This window comes from Protopterus annectens, chromosome 6.part1, assembly GCF_019279795.1.
Source record: "Protopterus annectens isolate FY-2018-M chromosome 6.part1, PAN1.0, whole genome shotgun sequence".
Taxonomy (NCBI): domain Eukaryota; kingdom Metazoa; phylum Chordata; order Ceratodontiformes; family Protopteridae; genus Protopterus; species Protopterus annectens.
Genome location: NC_056738.1, coordinates 80,890,472 through 80,910,909, shown reverse-complemented (window position 1 = coordinate 80,910,909; position 20,438 = coordinate 80,890,472). Strand labels below are relative to the sequence as shown.

Sequence of the window (20,438 nt, the reverse complement as noted above, 5' to 3'; positions counted from 1 at the left end):
ACAGACAACTGGACATAGTCCACTGTAAAATCTGCATATAAAACCTGGCCAATGGAACTACACTGATCACTGCTGCTATGGACCCTAAGACTTGCAAGACTAGTCGTGCTGGGGGAGAAGAATGCGAGATCACTTCCCTTATCTGGGATACGAGGGTGTATACTCTTGCTGGAGAAAGAGGTGCTATCTGATTGACTGTGTCTAGACAAGCAACTATGAACTCCAGGTTCTGTGCAAGAGTGAGTTGTGACTTGTTGTAGTTGACCGATGCCAACACAAGTACAGCAAGTATTCCCTTGCTTGTAGAAGCAAATGCCTGGTCGGAGCAGTCAGGAGCCAGTCATCTACATACAGAAAGTCAGAATCCTAGCATTCTTAGGTGAACCACTACCATGCATTTGGTGAACACCCTGGGGGATGTGGTGAGACCAAAGGTCAGTGCTCTGAACTGGTAAAGACAGTCTCCCACCCAGAAGTGCAGATATCTTCTCTAGCATTTGTCCATTTTGATGCGATAGTATGCATCCTGAAGATGATCTCTCAAGCACATCCAATCATCTTTTCGCAACAGGGGCAAAATGGACTGAACCATGACCAGCTGGAACTTTAAATATTTCCCATACTGGTTTAATTTGCTGAGCTCCAGAATGGGTCTCAAGTCCCTGCCTTTTTTGGAACTAAAAAGAATCTTAAATTCCGGATCCTATCTGGTCTGTGGTAAACTTCTCAGATGACTCTTTCTAGCGGCTTTCTTATTTCTAGAGCTGCTGCCTCCACCTGACTGGGGGAGCATCACAAATGTTCCTTACATTTATGGGTAGCATTTGGGAAAATTACATGAAATAACCTCTGGATATGATCTTATGCACCCAAGTAACTGTTGTGACGAACATCTATGCCTCTAGGGGCAGAAACAAGCTTCCCCCATTTGCTTCCAGAGAAAAGCAGCTGGGCAACCTTTCAGGAGTACTAACAGGGTTCATCAGAGAAGGAATCCCTGTAATCCTGGTTTTGTGGGCCACTTCTGCCTCAAGGACAGAGTCTTTTATTAGAGGTCCCCCCTCTGCCTCTGGGAGAACCATCTCCTCATGAGTCTTGGAAGGACCTTGAGACTTAAACAAAAAAAAAAAACTCCTTGTTGATTCCATGAAAAGGGTCCCAGATGAGTAGAGAAACTGATCCCAATGGCAAACAAGGTTTCTTTCTTACTCATTTCTGGAGAGCATTTCCTTCACCTTTGGGCCAAACAGAGAAGATCCATCAAAAGCAGCACCGATGAAGACTTGAAGAGCTCTACAAAATCTCACAAGCACATCCAGGCACACCTCCTAATGCCTATGCCCACATCCAATGTCCTTGAGGTACCCTCTGCAGTGTGGGAAATCTACCTAATGGATGCATTATATATAAACTGAAGGGTGGCCTGTCATGAAGAAATATTATTCTAGTCTCCCCCAGATGTGGAGTCAGAAATAGAATTGGAAAGTTCCTGTGTCAAATCTTTTTGCAACCTTGTAAAGTGTGCTAAATAATTCAACAACACAGGACAAAGGTCGTAGAGGTGCAAAGGCCTAGACTCCCTGTTAGGGGATGGACAGATGAGCTCTGCTCTGGGAGCACTTTCTTGGTGGCTGCTACCACAGCTATTGCATATACCAGGACCCCATTGCTCCAGTGTGCGCTGTCCTTTGGGAAGGCTAAAAATCTATACAGTCACTTGGGGACTGGCTCCACAGTATTTGGCTCCTTCCAAGCATGGTGCGAGACACAATCTATTAGGTTGTCAGTCAGAGAGGTCACCCAAGACGAAGCTGGGCAAGACATGAAAGCCTCCTGGAACATGGACTCCTCCTGGGAAGGGGAAGATCAGAAGACTATCCACCTTTTTTCTTTAGAAGTTCCAGTGTTTTTCCAAAGGAGACATCCTCAGGTGAAGATCTGGGGGGACCCTTACCTCTCATCGAAGTCAACACCTTCAGTGAGAGATTCCTGAGGGGAATCCAAGTGTTTCCTTTTATACATCCTCCTCCTGGGAACCTCATCAATGTGACAGTCTAGTGAGGTATTGGAACTGACAGTTGAGTCCGAAGGATCTGACTGTAGGCTTGTTCAGGCAGGCTGTCCCAGTGGACTAGAAATGATTGGCTCTGTATTCATACCAAACGGTGGAACAAAAATAGGATCTGAAGGAGGCATGGATATCCTCTCTCTAGGCAGACAAAGTCCTCTCCACTACTTCAAAGGCAGAGGATCTAGGAGAAGCAGATGTAGGCAGTACCAGAGCTGAAGACCCCTGTGCAAACAACACTGAATTACCCCAGATACCTGTCTCAAGGAGGGGTCAGACCAGAGCTGTCCAGCACCAAAGGACATAGGGGCAAAGACAGCTCCAATAACTTCTGAGTCGACCCAAACTCCCAGGAGCCAGCACCAAGTCTTTGGCTATGAATGTCTTCTGCTTCAAAAGCATCAGAGCCTGGTGACTCAGGAACATGGTCAGAGCTGAAGAACAACATGCTTTCGGATCGGACGAGGACACCCACCAAGGATCTCGGATCTGAAGGCTCTAAAACCAAACGATAGAGCTGAGAAGGAGATAGAAGTATAGTATCAATGGAGTGCAGATTCATGGGTCCAATGGGGAACAGAGATGGGATTACCTTCATCTGGATCTGAGCTCTGAGAACTTCCTTATCATCCTAGCCACCTCTGATTCAGACAAGCTCCTGGACCTAAGAGAGGAGCTGGTAGATGGTGGTTTGGAGAGTCTCTTTAGAGTTTCCCAGAGAAAAGATGAGTGGAGCTGAGGAGAGATCAGCATGGTGACCAGATCCAAGGTGACCTACGCTTCGAGGAAGTAGGATCTAAGGGTGTCTGATCCAACTTTTTTGAAATTTTTGTATAAGGCTTGGAGGATGGAGAAGATGCAATAGAACAGTCCAGAGACGACTTCTTAGGGTCCTTATCCTTCGGGGCCGAGACAGGCTTCCCCTTTTTGGTCCTCTTGGAGAGGGTTTGAGCCCAAGTAGCTAGAGAACAGAAGGAAGAGGGAAGATCACCATTTAGCACTAGCTTATTTCTCTGGTCACCAAGAGTCATGGAACTGAAACCAGCACAAATGGTACAATCAGTTTCTAAATGAGCAGTGCCCAAACAGTAGACACATTCCTTGTGGGTAACAGAATTTGGAAACATGCTATCAGGAAGTGTATTTTTTAAAACCAGTAGGTAAAAGAAAGGAGGAGGAGGAGGTTTCAAACTATAGTACAAATATTTTTTGACATATATACAGCTATAGGACAGAAAGTACCAGCAACGGCACACAAAATACATTCTAGAGGGTAGGAAAGGAAAGATTATGGGAAAGTCAAACAAAATTATCAACAATTGTAATTCATATAATACTGAAATAATAAAAAGGTAGGAAAATAACTGCCTGATGGACAAAACCCAAAAACTGGTCAGACAGTAAAGGACAGAGTGGAAAAAGTAATATGTAATTTAAAAAGGGAAAACGTACAACTTTATAATACTGAAAAATCCCCCAAAAGCTCGAGAGAAGAAGACCCGCTTCTGAGCGATATGGCGGAAAACGATATCTAAGGTATATTGGGTTAGACAGCATTATTGGTAAGGGAGAAGCTCAAGAGTTGGATCAGTAAATCTACTAAAGCAGCTGAGCCAGATCCAAGGTCAGATCAGAGACCCATCAATTGAGGAACAAATGAAAATAACAACATCAGATCTTGAAGTTATGCTCAGTCTAATATGTTCCTTTAATCCCAATGTACAGAAATATATTAGCAGCATTATAAATTTCATCTAATGAGTTACAAGATCCTCAAGTTGTCTTAAGACATAAGTGTGGAAAACCATTGGCAATTTTCTCGTATGCTGTCCTGAATATGCTCCGGATTCCCTATATTGCTCAACGCATTTCAGAATATAGTCCTCCTTCAGGCAACCCTTAAGATCTGTAGGTTCATCATGCTGTATGAACCCCTTGGACATCACTGGGCCTTATTAAAGAAGGTCATTTGGTTGCCCATTGCTAACGCAGCTATTTTATTGCTGGATTCTCTTGCCTTCAGACCTTTGTACCATGCTTAGTAGACTCTCCTTACACAAAGATTGAAAGTTGTCACACCTCTGCTCACTAAGATCTCTTATCCTTAGAAGCGAAGTCTCAAAACACTAGCTTTGGGATTGCAGCTGAAAAAAACATTTAGTTACACAGATTCTGCTACTTGTACTCTACTTCTCAAACAAATGAAAAAAAAGATAACAGATTACACAGAATTTAGGACACATTTTCTGAATTCTTAACCAGACAAATGTAGCTGCTTTTCTAATAGCAAATACTCATTCTGCAACTAAAGAAAGATAAAGGGGAAGGTTAAACTAAGCTGTAAACTGATCATTTCTTTTAGCATAAGTAAATGAAAACTTCAGTTCTGATGACACTGAATTTGCATCTGCACATTATCTAAGGAATGGGTCAAGCTATATGGCCAGATTTGCAAATTGTGTGTTGGAACACAGAGACTGCAGCTGAGTTCCTTTAACATTGACTCATGGGCAACGACTGACAAGAAGGGCAAGGAAGAAGGCCCTCATGAATATTTCACTGCAGAGGCTGGCATAATGCAGCTTAGTAGAGGTCTTCTATGATCACTATAATGTTGCCTCAGTAATCTGATGTCAAAATGATGTCAGGAAGAGACACGGACAAACAAGTCCAAGTTACAGACAAATAAGATGTTCTTCTCATTTAAAATATGATAAGAAGCATGGCAATACCTAGCTATGCAAGACAGCTACAGCATAACTCCTTTACAGAACTCGTGCATGAAACTGAAATCCATCCATTCTTTCTGCAATGCTTGCATTATCCTACCCATGGTCATAGGGAGCTGCAGACTACTGTGGCCAGCAATAGGGGCCATGACAAAGAATCAGTTCTGGACGGGGCACTGCTCTACCACAAGATACACACACACACAGACACACACAATACACCCAGACATATTAAAAGATCACTACTGAATGCCCCAAATCAAGCTTACTATGCCAAGTCATTGTGTGCTGCTCAAGTTCTTCTGCGGTTAGGTCCAGTGGTCATCATAATTGACTTGCTCTACGTAGAAAGCTCCTTGCCTTGAAAGTGGCAATCTTCCTGCATCAGAAATAGCCAATGTTGCCAGAATAAAGGGACTATGGTCAGGTGACCCGCTTCTTCATGCCACAGGTGCCTGAGACACTAATCAGAAGGAAGGATGGTCATGTCTAACCTGGGGGGAGGGCGTTCACTTGTATACACATCCCAGCCAAACCTTAGTAGACAATGGAGGCATGCATAGGGCATGGTCCTAAGGTGGAATAAACAGAGGACAGTAGATGAGTCACTACAGAGGCAGGATAATATGCCAACACATCTCCACTGAATGCCCCCATCTATGGGCACTCAACAAATGCACATGGAGGGAGGAGAAAAGGTTAGAGTGTAACAAAAACATTCCCCAGCAGCAGTGCAGTACTGCACTAGCATCATCAATATTTTTGCAGCTGCCACCAAGCCCTCTCCTCATTGATTGGTTTATAGGACCCACCTTGATTTCCCCTAGGCTATGCCTGACCCATGTCTTTAGCCAATATGAATGAAGAGGGGAAAATGGAAATAGTCACTGTTCTTTGTGCTTAGCCACAACTAACCTTTGAGGTTAAGTGCGATGATTTTTCCACAGCCAAAAATAGTTCTCACTTTACTTCTCATATCAATCATTGTGTGCAAAGATATAAGATACTCAAAACTGGTTTGAAACTATATATAAACTCATATTGTACAAGGAGTGAGGTTTCTATGGCTCATGATCAACCTAAGTTCTGAAGTACAAATGTTCTTCCATATATATATTACAATAGGCTATTTAACACATTACTGTAACAACATACAGACTGAACAGTCTTACCTTGTCAATAACCCAAATGCTTCTACAGACATTCCATCTAAAATAAAATATTAACATAATTTAGTTATTTTCTGCCAGTAATTAAGTAAACCTAAATACAGTTGAGCTGAGGTTGGTATGACTATACAGCAGGATGCATGCCTTCGCTGTCCATTGTTTTTTTGGTTATCGTACCTTCTGTATGGAGTCTACATAAACTCCTTGCATCCCTATGGGTTTTAACAAGGTGATCAGCTTTCCTCGCTCATCCACAACACATGCCATCAGGTCATTTAAACTGTCTGTGGACTACGTGTGTGTGTGTGTGTGTGTGTGTGTGTGTGTGTGTGTGTCTAAATATGCATGCACCCTCAGTGTTGAACTGATGTCCTATCCATGATTAGATTCCCTTTTTTTATGGATAATGAGTGCTGGGATAGGTTTTGCATCCCCACCACACAACTGTAACTAGGCTAAGGAATGAATTCAGTTCATTCATTTTGTATTTCTTCTGCATCTTTCCCTCCATAACTGCTTACCATTAAGCCTCCTCCAATCGATCTCAAAGTCCATTCATTTCTATGTCACAAGAGTTCACAGAACAAGGGGGCAGGAGCCAACCAACGGGGCTGTCACACATGCAGCCATGGAGGCATTTTTCTACCTTTGCCTATATAGGTTCATAGGTATGTACTAGGCTAATGACTGCCAGGGCCTCTTTAAGCCTAGATACACAAACCAACCCAAATGTGTCGCTGCGTATCATGGGCATTTATCGAGGGTATGCTATTTAGGAAGTTTCTAAAGGTTATGAGGGGGCTACAATCACCAAGTAGAACTAAGCCCATGACCCCCAAAACCTTGTAACTAACTGAAAGTTTGGCAGTGGTGGAAAGGCAGAAAACCACCACCTCCTCCCTGCAGGATGCATGAACCAGTACAGTTACTCACTCCCATCATTCCCTACCTAACTTTTCCAGCACCCAAACAGCTACTCAAACTTAGGTCACTGCTAGGGCTTTATCACTCTCTGCCACAAAGCCTATAATTACATATTTTAATTTTCCTCTTGCAGTATGAAATACACAGCACAGGTCAGAGTGTATATTACTAAATTAATTTCATATATTAATTTTAGAATATTCACTTTATCCTATTCAAGCTCACAGAAGATGCACCTATCATAGCACTCGGTGGGTGCAAAGCAGAAAACATCATGGGATGTCAGTCTATCACAGGATGAACATTCAAGCAAACACACAAACGCACCAACACACATATAGGAAACACAGGATTGTTGACTTGCTTACCTACATGCCTTTGGCATGTGTGTAGAAACCTGAGCAACCATCAAAAAAAAATAAAAAAACTATGCAGACCCAAATTCTGCAGAGAAAGAAGCCCAGTTAGGAACTAAACCAGAGAAAGAAGCACTATAAGGCAACAACACTAACCACTGAACAACCATTCCATCCCCAGATTAAATATTAAACTTGTAGTTCCACGGGTACTGCATTCAATAAAATACAATATTTGTCAGTAATAAATGCTTACTTCTAGACAGTGACAAACAGTGAAAAAGAAGAGTAGTTATGTCTTGTGTTTGCCAAGTGAAACATGGCCTACTAAAGTACAATTGTGCAAGTAAACTTACCATAACAATATATGTTCTAAGGGATCACCATTAAAAGGACCCTAAGCTAAACAGGTCCTACCCTCTGTGACCATTGAGCTTACAAACAAGGACAACACCCTCCACATGCTCGGTCAGGAGCTCAACAGGTGCAGTTGACACTTCACTTCAAAACACTTCAGAATATTTTTTTGCCTAGCAGGGAGGCAAAAGCCCTGATAGTTTATTGCTGGGTCTGGGTATGTCCAAAAGGGTGAAACATCCACACTCCGTTAACACAAAAGGAAAAAAAAAAAAAAAAAAAAAAAACAAGAAGGGAGTTGGAGGGGAGACTACTGCAGCAGTGATCTATTTGATCATCTACTGTTATGGTAAGTATACTTGTACAACTGAACTATGTTCAATACATAGATGACTGCTGCAGTTGTCTAAGCTAAATGCACACACTACCATAGCTCAGAACACTAACAAAAGGAAGAAAGCAATAGCCAACGTTCCAGGAGCCCTTGGAGAATGGTCCCAACAAAGCCTGTTCTGGACCAAGAAAAGGAATCCAGTTTGTAGTGCTTTGTGAAAGTATATACAGAGGATCCAGTTGCTAGCTCTAGAATACTTCTAGAATCCAGTCCTTTCCATAAAGCCAGCAAACTAAAGAAATGAGCCCTAACCCTGCCTGGAAGTGGCTTGTTATGGTGAGAATCAAAATTTGTATGAGTCTACCACCTTGAAATGTGGTTGTCCTTTCCTCATAGCAGACAAACAGCTGATCATCTTTCCTGAAGGCTTGAGGTAGTATCTGAGCGATCTGTGCATATCCAGAGTGTGAATAATCTCTTCTCCCATAATCTTGTGTAAAATGGAGAAGACAGAGTGATTAAAAGTTTGGCTTATAGTAAACACTGACACCATTTGAGGCATAAGAGGAGGATTGGTTCTCAAAGAAACCCTGTCTTTGTGAAAAATGAGAGAGGACTAACTCACCATACATGACTGTAACTTGGATACTCTCATAGCAGATGTCAAAGCAATAAGCAAAATAGTCTTTCACATTAAGTACCTCAAAATCAGCCTGATGAACTGGTTCAAATGGAGAGAGTAAGCTTTGTCAAGTACAAAGTGGAGATCCAAAGGAGCCACCACCTGTTTCCTATAAGGATGGAATGAAACACCACATCTGATGTTGTTAATCTTCATTCATTCCTTACACATGGGACCAGAACCGATCCTTGGTTCCGACTCGGCCGTAATCATACCCGCACCAGCCAGAAAGCTCTCGAGCTAAGCTCTACCCATAGTGCCCTTCACCGTATTACCTCAGATCTCGTTTGCTGCGTATGAAACAAGACACGCCAGGCAGCCTCACAGCTAAGTGAAAGTTTTTTTTTTTTTTTTGACATTTACTTGTGAATTTCTTGATAAAAGTCTACCCTAAAAATATTTAATAGCTGGTTCTTCTTACCTTTCAAAGCTAGTGCCCTTTTTCTTGATCCTTTCCATCCTTTTCTTATTTTGCTAACTTTGCTTACCTGGTTGGGTATTCCTCTTTATACCATCGTTGGTATGTCTTCCTTTTCTCTCCCTTTCTTCTTGTTAACTTGGAGATAACTTAGTTTTGTCGATCATGTCAGAAAAGAGAACAACTGGTTTTAAAAGATGTCAAAAATGTGAAAGGAAACTGCCAAATGTGGACAGTCATTCTTTGTGCGTGTACTGTTTGGGGGTTTCTCATCTGAGAACTCTCCTTGTGATATATGTTGCACCTTTAGTTCCCGTACTTTGGAGGAATGTAGAAATAAATTGATGCTTGCTGGTATCTTAAAATCTCCTTTTTTGAAGGTGATTTCTGAGACGGAGGCTTCAACCTCTCCAAAGACTGTTGATAAGAAAAGGAACAAGTCTCTTCCCGCTTCCCCTCACAAGACTAAGACATCGGAACCTAGGCCCCCAAGGTTCCAAAGATATCACAAAGAAACTTTGGTTCTGAAACCCAAACCTTCGACTTAGACATTGATAATGGCAAGTTCATTGGTTCCGTCCATTCAATCGGCACCAATCTTGCCGGCTCCGATCATTACGACACCAATACCTGTGACCACAGCACTGACCCCTTTGTCAGTTCCGATAACTTCATCTGCACCTACTAAGGCTCTGAAACTCACTACATTAACTGCTTCGGCTCAGACTCTCTCTCTATGCCAACAATAGTTATTCCCAAACCGGTCATTTCCCCTCCCAAACTACATTTTGTTCCTTTGACCTCGGCACAGACAGTGGAAATTCTTCCTAGAACAAGATATCCTCAGTCGGTGGACCCCTTCTATGGACAGCAATATAGTCCTTTCATTGAATGCCTTGTTTCCCCATCGGGGTTATTTACCCATTCCTCCAGGAACCTGCCAGAGTTAGATGCAGCAAGGTTGGTGGACCAGCTGTTGACGGCCAAAGGCTTTCCTACCCCTCAAAAATCCTCACACCTGCTCCGAGCTGAGGGTTCTACTCAGAGGACTCCACAGTAAATTCCTCCGTCCACCTCTCCGCAGGCTTTGGAAGACTTGTCGCCGACTGTCCACCCGTTTCCAACAGATTCATCTCTGACAGTGGATCTCACATCGGGGAAAGAATCTCCTCTTTGGTCTGCACCCTTTGTGGGAACAGGCCATCCTTGGGGTCATGATTGGCCTGCTCCAGCAGCCCTGTCTCTTCCAGAGGCCCAGTTGCTGCAGGTTGGCCCTTCAGGGTGGGATGTGACCCTGGTTCAGAGTTTGTATTTTTCAGTTCTGGGCTCCCATCCCTCCTTGGGGGGTCCTGCCTTTCAGGCGATGGAGAGGGTATCAGCCATAGTGGGCTCCCAGTTGGAACCTCTGGCAGAGACGTGTCCCCTTCCTCCTGCCTCTGAGCCACAGGTACCACTAGCTGCTACCACTGCACATCGGGCTCGGGAGCCTCAAGCTGGCCTTCAACTAGGCTCCCTTTCTGCGAGTTCTTCCTCAGATGTTCCCCATGAGGAGGTTCCTCATAAGAAATCATGTAAGAGGAAGCACGTTGATTCCCCAGAAGAATCCTTGACCGAAGATACAGACTTCAATGAGGGGGAAGGGTCCACATGGTCACCCCCTAAGGATGTCTCATTCGGAGACATCCTAGAGATCTTGAAACAGCAGGGTGACTGGAAGCACAGCAACCCTTCCTTGGAGGAGAATGTGTTCTTGCAGGCTTTCCAAGCCCAACTCTCTACCTCCTGGGCGACCCACACGCAGGCAAGACAAACTTCTTTCCCCACCTGAGGATCAGCCCCATTGGTCCAAAGGCCCTCCTGTTGATGTTATGATCGTGGAGGCGGCCACTAAGAAGGAGCTGGCAGAAGACAGCTTCACTGCCCATCCCCCGAACAGGGAATCTCGGGCGATAGACTAGGAAAGCGGGTCTTTTCTTCAGCAACCTTTGCTGTCAGGTCAATGAATTTTCTGGCACGTTTCACATGTCTCCAGAGAGACCTAATTTCAGAATTCTGAGACGCTGACAGGAGCAGTAGCTGATAGGGTACGAGACAAAGTTGCCTCTCAGCTCGCCACCCTAGAGTCCATTACCAACTCATCAATGAGGTTGATTGCATACTCAACCGAAGGGGTGGCAAGAGCAGCAGGTGCTAGAGTTGTGGCTAGACGCCATGCCTGGATGCGACTTTGTGATTTTGCAGAACCTTTCAAGGCTTCCTTCCTTAACACCCCCCCCTCCCATAGAGGCCTCATCCTTGTTTAACCCAAAGGATACCCTAGCCAGGTGTAAGAAGGACGGTAAGACCCTGTCTGCCATAGGTGTCCATTTCTCGACTCCTCAGAGATCCTACTCCAGGAACTTCAGGAGTGGAAAGATGTGTACCGGAAATCTCAGGGGTCTTTCCGTGACACACGGGCTGAGTTTTTCCCCCGAGGCAGAGAAGGTAACTCAAATGGAAGATGCCCCTTTAGGGAATGAGGGGGGTCTGTGTAACTATGGCTCCAGAGATTCTTTCTCTGGGCAGCCTTATCAGCACTCCTGAGGAGCAGCCCAATTTCTTACCTCTGGAAGCAGTCGGAGGTCATTTCTCTCTGCACCAGATGACCTGGCAAAAGATTTTCGCAGATTCTTGGGTGCAGAATATAAATAACCAGAGACCATCACATCCCTTTCATTTCAAAACCAAAGCCCACCAGGCGTATTCTTGACATTCTGCTCAGATAAAGGGAATTAGCAGCAATGGGAAGTCAAAAGCTGCTTTAAAAAAGAGAGTTATCCAAAGAGTCCCCCCAGACCCACAAAGATCCAGATTTTTCTCAAGATTCCTTTTAGTGCTAAAACAAACAGTGGGCTGGAGACCCATTTTAGATCTCAGCAATCTCAACAAATTCATCAAACAAGTAAAGTTCTGGATGGTCAGTATACAGGCGATGCTTCCCTTTTTGGGAAAAGACAACTGGATGAGCTCTACAGATCTTCAGGATGCGTATTACCACAAAGATGGACAAACGCTCCAGAAGATTTCTCCACTTCCGGCTGGGAGCCACTCATTACCTATCTCGAGTACTGCCCTTTGGCCTTTCTACAGCCCCCAGTGTGTTCACCAAATGTGAACTCCCTACCTCCTGCCATTCGCACCACTTTCAACCACCTTACATTCAAAAAAATCTCTTCACTCTCATCTACTTTCCCAGTGGGAATGCTCATGCTCACATCCTTCATGATCCATACTGACTTGACACTTTCCACTTTCCTCCTTAAAAAAAAAAAAAAAAAAAAAAATTTTTTGTACACTACATTGTCTGCTCTGTTGCAATTGTTTCTTACTTTCTAAATTGAAATGCTTACCTTCTCTAGCCTGTATCATCTAAAATGTTTACCACCAGTTCTTCCTAAAAGTGTTTGCTCTAACTGTAATGTGAACAGTACTCTGTCTACCACATATTGTATACTATATTTGTAAAATTCTTGTAATTATTGTAATATGGATGTAAATCCTACTGTAACCTTATTTGGAGCTTTTCTCCCCAGGACTCCATTGAAAATGGGTTCATTTGGCCCAATGGACTATCCTGGTAAACCAACTGCAAATAAATAAATAAAATAAATAAATGCATGGCAGCAGTAGTATCTCTCACTTGAGATTACAAGGATTCCGGGTGTTTCCGTATTTACATGACTGGCTCCTTGCCACCCCGACCAAGCATCAACTGTTGTCTATCATACAGCAGACACGGAATCTCTTCAGCCACTTGGGCATCACTGTGAACGAGAGCAAATACAATCTCATACTTTCTGAAAGGCTGCAGTTCTTAGGGGTGGAGTTAGACACACACCTTTGTCAGGTCTCTCTCCCCGCCCACAGTTTACAACAATTTCTGTATTACCCCAAAGTTCCAGCAAGAATGATTCTCCAACTTCTAGGTTCCATGGCAACTTCCATCACAATGGTCCCATTAGCCAGACTTCACATGAGACTCCTTCAATGGTTACTAATAGCACGATAATCTCCTCTACACCTCCCCCCTATGTCTTACAAAATCAGGATCACCAACTATTGCAAGCAAGATCGCCTCTGGTGGTTATCGCCAGATCAAACTCTCTGAAGTCGCCCCTTCTCACCAGATGTCCCCGTAGCCACAGTGACCATGGATGTTTCCTTGATCGAGTGGGGGGGGCCATCATCAGAGACAGACAGTCCAAGGCACTTGGTCACCCATAGAGGTCAAATTGCATATCAGCATTCTGGAACTGAGGGCAGTGCTTCTAGCATTGCAAGCATTCCAGTCTGTCCTCCCTTTGAGAACGATTGACATTCAGATGGACAACATGTCAGTAGTCCGATATATAAACAAACGATGAGGGACCAGATCTTACCTCTTATGTCAAAAGGCCATGAGGATTTGGCAATGGGCGATTGCTTCCGATTACTTTCTTGCATCATCGCACATTCCCGGGGTATCCAACGTGATATCGGACAAGCTGAGCAGATACATTCTCCTGCTTCATGAGTGTTCACTTGACCCGAAGGTAGCTGCAGACATTTTCAGTTGCTGGGGCCAGCCTTGCTGCGACCTATTTGCCTCCCCCGTCAACCACAAATGTAGCAGCTATTTTGCCCTAGTCCCCCCACAGGGGGAGTCAGCGGGGGGCGCACTCCTACACAATTGGCCCACAGGTCTCTTTTATGCTTATCCACCTCTTCCACTGGTACATCAATTCATAAGGAAGGCCCTTCGATTGAGAAGCAAAGTGATCCTCATCGCCCCTTACTGGCCTCGCCAAGTCTGGTTCCTGTTTCTGTGGCCTCATCTACTTTGTCAACCCTGGGTTCTGGATCCAACTCCAGACTTGATAACACATCCACAGGGCTTGATTCACCCAAATATGTCCAGTCTGAAGCCAACAGCTTGGCTTCTCCACTTCCTCTGATTGCCAAGCAGGATAAGTTATCCTCCCCAGTTCATGTTCTTTTGGCTTCACATAAACCATCTACCAGAAAACTTTACCTTAGTAAATGGAAACGTTTCTCTATTTGGTGCAAAGATAGAGATTAGTCCCTTTCTCTGTACAACTTCCTATTGTTTTTGACTACTTATCCATTCATCTTCAAACTGGGAGCTGCGGCTTCCTCCATCCAAGTTAATCTGTCTGCAATATCCAACTATCATAATGGGTTTTCCAATACTTCCTTAATTTCCCATAAGCTGTATAAAACCTTTCTAACTTTCTAAAAGGAGTTTTGCACATCAAACCCCCAGTAAGGCAGCCAAGTGAGCCATGGGATTTTACCTTGGTTTTACAAGCATTGACAAATTCCCCCTTTGAACCTGCAGTCTCTTGTCTTGAAAGACCTTATTTCTGGCTGCCATCACATCTGTCAGATGCATTTCAGAAATACAAGCCTCAAGTATGAAGCGTCCTTACTTAATTTTTTTCACAAAGAAAGAGTATCTTTAAGAACGAATCCTTCCTTCCTTCCTTCCTTAGGTTGTTTCAGATTTCACCATTAACCAAACAACAGACCTGCCTATATTCTTCCCAAAATTTTCTAATATAGGGGAGGAGTATGCCTTGCATTTCCTGGAAGTTCACAGACAATTACATTTTTATCTTCACAGAACAAAGCCTTTCAGGAAAGCAGATCAACTGCTTCTACCCCATTCAGGTCCTAACCTGAGTAAGGCAGTATCTAAACCTACATTATCAAAATGGCTTAGAGATTGTATTATCTTCTCCTACCAAAGGAATAACACGGCTATTCCAACAAAAGTTAAAGCTCACTCAACTAGATCAGTTGCAACTTCTGTTGCCTTTCATTCCAGGACTCCCAGAGACTACATTTGTGCAGCAGCTACATGGGATTTGTCTCATACCTTTATTACACACTATTAATTGGACATGATTTCTAGAAGGAGAGCTTCCTTCTGTTCAATGGTAATCAGGAATATTCTTCCTTAGGGCCACCCAGGATACAGGTAGCTAGGGATTCTGTCCCAAATGTAGGGAATGAATGAAGATTAACAACATCAAATAAAGAAGTTATGTCTTACCATAACGTCCCATCTGTGTTGTTAATCTTTATTCATTCATTACATTCCCCCCCTCCATCCCCCTTCCAAGGGCTATTGGAGGTTGGGTTTGGTCCTCCTAATGCTGGTTAAGGTACCTGCTCAGAGAAAGCCTCTGCCTTTCGCCCTTTTACTGTTCTGTTGTCTTTTTAGGAAAACTCAATCTGAGGTAATATGGTAAAGGGCACTATGGGTAGAGTTTAGCTCAAGAGTTTTCTGGCTGGCGTGGGCTTGATTACAGCCGAGTCGGAACTAAGGATCGGTTCTGGTCCCACATGTAATGAATGAATGAAGATCAACAACACAGATGGAACATTATGGTAAGACATAACTTCTTTTTTCAAAAACTATTCAACTTCAGCATGGTTAAAAAGGGGGATTAAAGAACAGAAACAAATGGCCAACAAAAGCACCTTGAATATAGTAATAAAGAAAGCCAAAAGTTAGTCAGTTTTCAGAAATAGTTAAAAACAACAGGTCTGAAGACTGTCACAGATATTGGACTGACAGCAACAATAAAAAACTCTTCCACTTGCCCATATAAGATTTGCTAGCAGCAGTTTTTGCCTCCTTTAGTACCTGCTGCATGTCCGCAGAAAATGCATGTCTAAAAGGTATTAACACTCTACCATCCAGGTAGTTGAGTGAACTTGTTTCAGGCTGGTGTGTGCCAAACAACCCCTCTCTTGTATAAGTAGGCCCAGTCTGTGAGGACACTTGTGGTAATTGCCAATGGCCATTCCCAAAGGAATGGAGAGAACCACTGTTGCCTGGACCAAAAATATGTCACCTCAATGATCTTTGAAGTGCCCTTTTGAATCTTCATAATGACCCTGGATATCAGTGGAAAGGGTGGAAAAGCATACAGGAAAATTCCTGTCCAATGAAATGAAAATGCATCCTTTTTCCAGGCCTGCTTGCAAGGAGTCCTGGAGCAGAACTTTGCCAGTTGCTTGCTTGAGATGGAGGAGGATAGATCTATCGGAGATGTTCCCCACAGTTGGATCAGTTTCTGTAAGATCCCCCCCGATTCAGTTTCAATTCAAGAGGGTCTGTCAGAGTCCTGTTCAACTTGTCTGCTACAAATGTTTGCTCTAATGGAGCATGTAAGATAACAAAAAAACTTTAAAAACTGAGTAAACCACACAAAAGGAAAGTAGAAGCACGCTGACACAGTAAACGGCACGGACCTTTTAATAAACGTAAGCACTTTCAGCTAAGCAAATGCCCAGCCTTCATCAGGTCTGATGAAGGCTGAGCATGTGAGATACCTGTAGAGTGAAACTTTACTGAAAGGTTATATCCCAGGCTACAGTGACTAGTCTGCACATAGGATAAGATCTGGTTCTCTCATTTATGTCACATCACTGAGTTGTGGTCTGTGATCAGGAAACCATAGAAGATTCAGAAATGAAAGCATTTATTACCGTCAACATCTCTTTTACATTTCAAAGTTTTAGTTTGTCCTTTTCATTCCAAGTCTCTCTACTTTTATTCCCATAGACGCTGCAGCCCAAGTGAAGTCTGTGGCATCTGTATTTACAGACTAACAACTTTCTACAAATCCCAATACATGAATCTGGAATGTCAGTGGATGTTGATGGTGGAACAATACAGATTTTAAATACCACTAAATCTTACTTGTGCAGTCTGGCTAGAGGAATGAGAGTCATGGATACCATGAATTCTAGTATTCTAAGAAATGGAATGCATGGAAAAAAACTCAGGAAATAATCTATAGATCTACTTTTTTTCCTGTGGAAGAAAGGCTGTTTGAGACACAAACAGTACTTTCAGATAATCTATTGAAACCCCAGTCTGTGAAAGAGCTCTCTCACTCAAGTGAGATAGTCTTGACACTTTAAAAAAGCCTTTGCAAATATAAGCAAGTAGTAATCCAAATATGAATCTGCTGCAGTCTGCAATATGCTATGACTGGAGCTGGACACATTGTGAATACAATTGAAGCAGTGGATAATACAGAGTAATGAGAGAAGTGAAAGAAAGGGTAATGCAGAGTACTGAAAAATGGGTAGTGCAGGGAACAAAAAAAAGGGTAATGCATAGTGTGATATAGGGAAATATTGCCAGCCCAGCTATCTGGAATTTAGTAAATAATTCTATATCATTTGTATATATTGATATGATTTATACATAACTGTAGGTTATGTACTGAGCTAAAATGTAACCACAGCATGCCCTGCTGACTTGGAACAGAAATGCATATAAACGATATACCTGTACAAATGTATTTTTAACAGTAGAAATTAGAACACAGAAGGGTTAACTTGCAAACCTTCCAAGAAAATAAGTTGAAATTAAATTGCTTTATAATTGTGCTATAAAAGTTCTCTCTTAGTTTCAGTGTAGCAGACACAATGCTAGAGCTAGAAGCCTCTGTATTGTCTTGAGAAAGAAGTAATCACTAGGTTTAAAATATAAACTTGTTTTATTGCTTTATGACTTCATAGCAGCTGCAAAGATCTGAGAGGTTTGTATTTCTCACAGGGAGATGTTAAACATGCTTGTACTTTCTGACAGTGGGGGTTTAGCCTGGGAACTGAAGTCAGGTGAAAAAAGTGATGTCATCCAAGCTAACCCAGCAGTAATATTGGATATTAATTTAGGAACTGACTGTCCATTTTGTATTTTGCCTCTTGACCTGGAAACATCCACTTATCTGCACTTGCTTTGCTGTTAAGTGAGATTTAAGGAATAGTATCTCTTTTAGATAAAGATAAGAATATACTAAAGATTGGTTTATATGTTTTCAGTATTTATTTGAGACTGTCCTGCAATGTTGTTTTAAAATATTTCCTATGGTTTTGAACATTGAAGTTGCTGTGTTGATTTACTCAGTATTGTCTTGTTCTTTTATTATTTATTATTAAATATATTTAAACCTATATTTGTGGCTGATATTTTTGAGACATATTTAAGCTCTTAGAGTACTTGCATATCTATTTGGTGACACTCTACAGGCCACTCAGATAGCCTTGCTTGGTCAGACTAGCATATGGATTGACAGTAACATTACACAGTAGGATTGGACACCCTTTGTAAGGACCTTATAGTAGCTGATAAAGAGTTGGCTGGTGACAGTTGGAACTATCTTATAGTATGGGCAGAAGGGGGCACAGCTATTCAAGCTGTGCCAGCCTTTCCCATGTGTGTGTGTGTGTGTGTGTGTGTGTGTGTGTGTGTGTGTGTGTGTGTGTGTGTGTGTGTGTGTGTGTCAGCTACTTGGGCAGGGACACAAAGCACTGGTTGGACAGAGTGTGCTGGAGGTTTTGGCTTGGCCACTCAGCTGAGATCTCAACCCTATAGCTGTGCCAGTGGGGCGGCCTATTGTGGATCTGAAGAAAGAGGGAGAAACCAACCCCAGACTGACTGCGGTCTATGTGTTTCTCTTATGGGAAATTGCACTTTACTGTGTGTGTACTTATACAGCGGTGGTGAAGCTGCGGTAGCGTTGTCACCTTACAGTTAAGATGTTGTCCTGTTCGATTCTCAGCTACAGCATCTTCTGTGTGGAGACATGCATGAATGGGCACATCTTCTTTGAAGGTTCGTCAGGGCTGGCAACTCGGCACGTAAAAATCTACTGCCAATCATTAGTGGACCGGAGTTCCGCTGTGGCAACCCCTAACTGGGAAAAGCCAAAAGACACAGCAACTGTGTGTGTACTTATCCTCCCAATGTGTACATCGCCCACTGTTGCCACTGGTGAGGCTTGAGGCTCCTTGATTACTGGGACAGTGTTTGGGCATCACATATAAATTGGACAGTGGTGGGATAACCACATCACATATTAATTGGCTTGTAGTGGTGTAAATATTGAATTCCTGTAGGCTGTGAACAGCGGTCACTGGAGGTGTTTGTACTCTCGATCAGCCATGCAGTGAACATTCAGAGTTTCATATTACAAGTGTTTTATTTTTTTGTTATCTTAATCAGGGAGGGCAGGCAAGCATGTCTGCAGAGAAGTATGGCAAGCTGGAAAACAGCCAGTTGGTTGAAATGTACCAGGCTAAAGGACTGGTGCATGCCAACCTAAGGCAGAAATGATTGAAGCTTTGGGCACAGCTGCATCACAGACCAGCAATCAGGAGGACAACTAGGCTGGCCTTTGATATGTACAACTCTCAGAAAATGGACAGTTCAACCTTTCCACAGAGGACTTAAAAATCCCTCTGGAGTTGAACAGACTTGAGTTGGAGGCCAAGCATTTAGAAATAGAAGCAGCAGAGAGACAGAGGCATCTGAAGGCTGAGGAAAATGAAAAACTGCAACGTCTAGAGGCTGAGAAAAGTAAGAAATGGTGACGCTTGGAAGCCGAGGAGAATGAGAGGCAGAGGCAACATGAAAAGGAGATGCTGACTTTTCGACAGGATCACGAAGGTAATGGGGAAGGGATTAACCGAACCTCAGAAGCAAAAAAGTCAGTAAATTTTTTCCACAATTTACAGAGGGGGATAATTTTGATAGTTTCATTCACATGTTTGAAAGGATACATAAATAGTATAATGTTGACCAAGAGCTCTGGTTATGGTTCCTGACCCCCCCTCCCCCCAAGAGCTCTGGTTATGGTTCCTGACCCCCTTACTCCATGGTAAAGTTGTAACTGCTATTTCTAAATTGCCTGATACTGATTCCTTAAATTATAATACAGTCAAAATGTATTTTTGTTGGAATCCTTTAAGTTTACACCTGAAGCTTATAGAAAAAAAGTTTCGTGACCATAGACCCAAGTCAGATGAAAAAGTGCGTTTGAATATATTACTGAACTATGCACTTAGTTTAATTGGTGAGTAAGTGGATGCAAGGTCACCACTTTTGTAGGGCTGGCAGCCATTTTGGTGAGGGAACAACTCTTAGCACTTTGCCTGAGGACATGAGAATCTGGCTATCTGATAGACAATGTAATACTGTGGGGAATAAGGTAGACTTATACCTAGCAAGCAGGGCATCAATGCACAGGAAAGGGACATCCAGTGCTGCTCATGGGACTAAGGGAACACATGGTGGGCAGCCCAAACTGCCCCAATAGAGCGCACCAGTAGCAGGGGAAGCCACTAGTACAGGTACACATCCAGAACCAAGGGTTAAATGTTTTAAATGCAACCAGTGGGGCCATGTAGCATATAGATGTCCATGGAGGCAAGGTGGGGAACAAAAGGTGGGAGAGTTAGTAAGTGGGAATGACATAATGCCAACAGTAAGCTGTCCCGAGACAACAAAAGGTGCCAAACTACCACAAGAGATTATGCCCTACCTTAGTAAATGGGA

General features: G+C 43.1%; 1 protein-coding gene across 2 annotated transcripts in view; it reads right to left on the bottom strand.

The window, feature by feature from the left end:
• Nucleotides 1-20,438, bottom strand: part of ERICH2 (glutamate rich 2) — a 948,280-nt gene that overhangs the window by 726,813 nt on the left and 201,029 nt on the right. The window contains exon 4 of one of the 2 annotated variants that reach the window (XM_044075511.1): nucleotides 5,970-6,006. The exons of the other annotated variant lie outside the window; for it this stretch is intronic. Within the exon in view, the coding sequence (XP_043931446.1) occupies nucleotides 5,970-6,006 (37 nt within the window). The remainder of the gene's footprint in view (nucleotides 1-5,969; nucleotides 6,007-20,438) is intronic. 2 annotated transcript variants of the gene reach the window in all.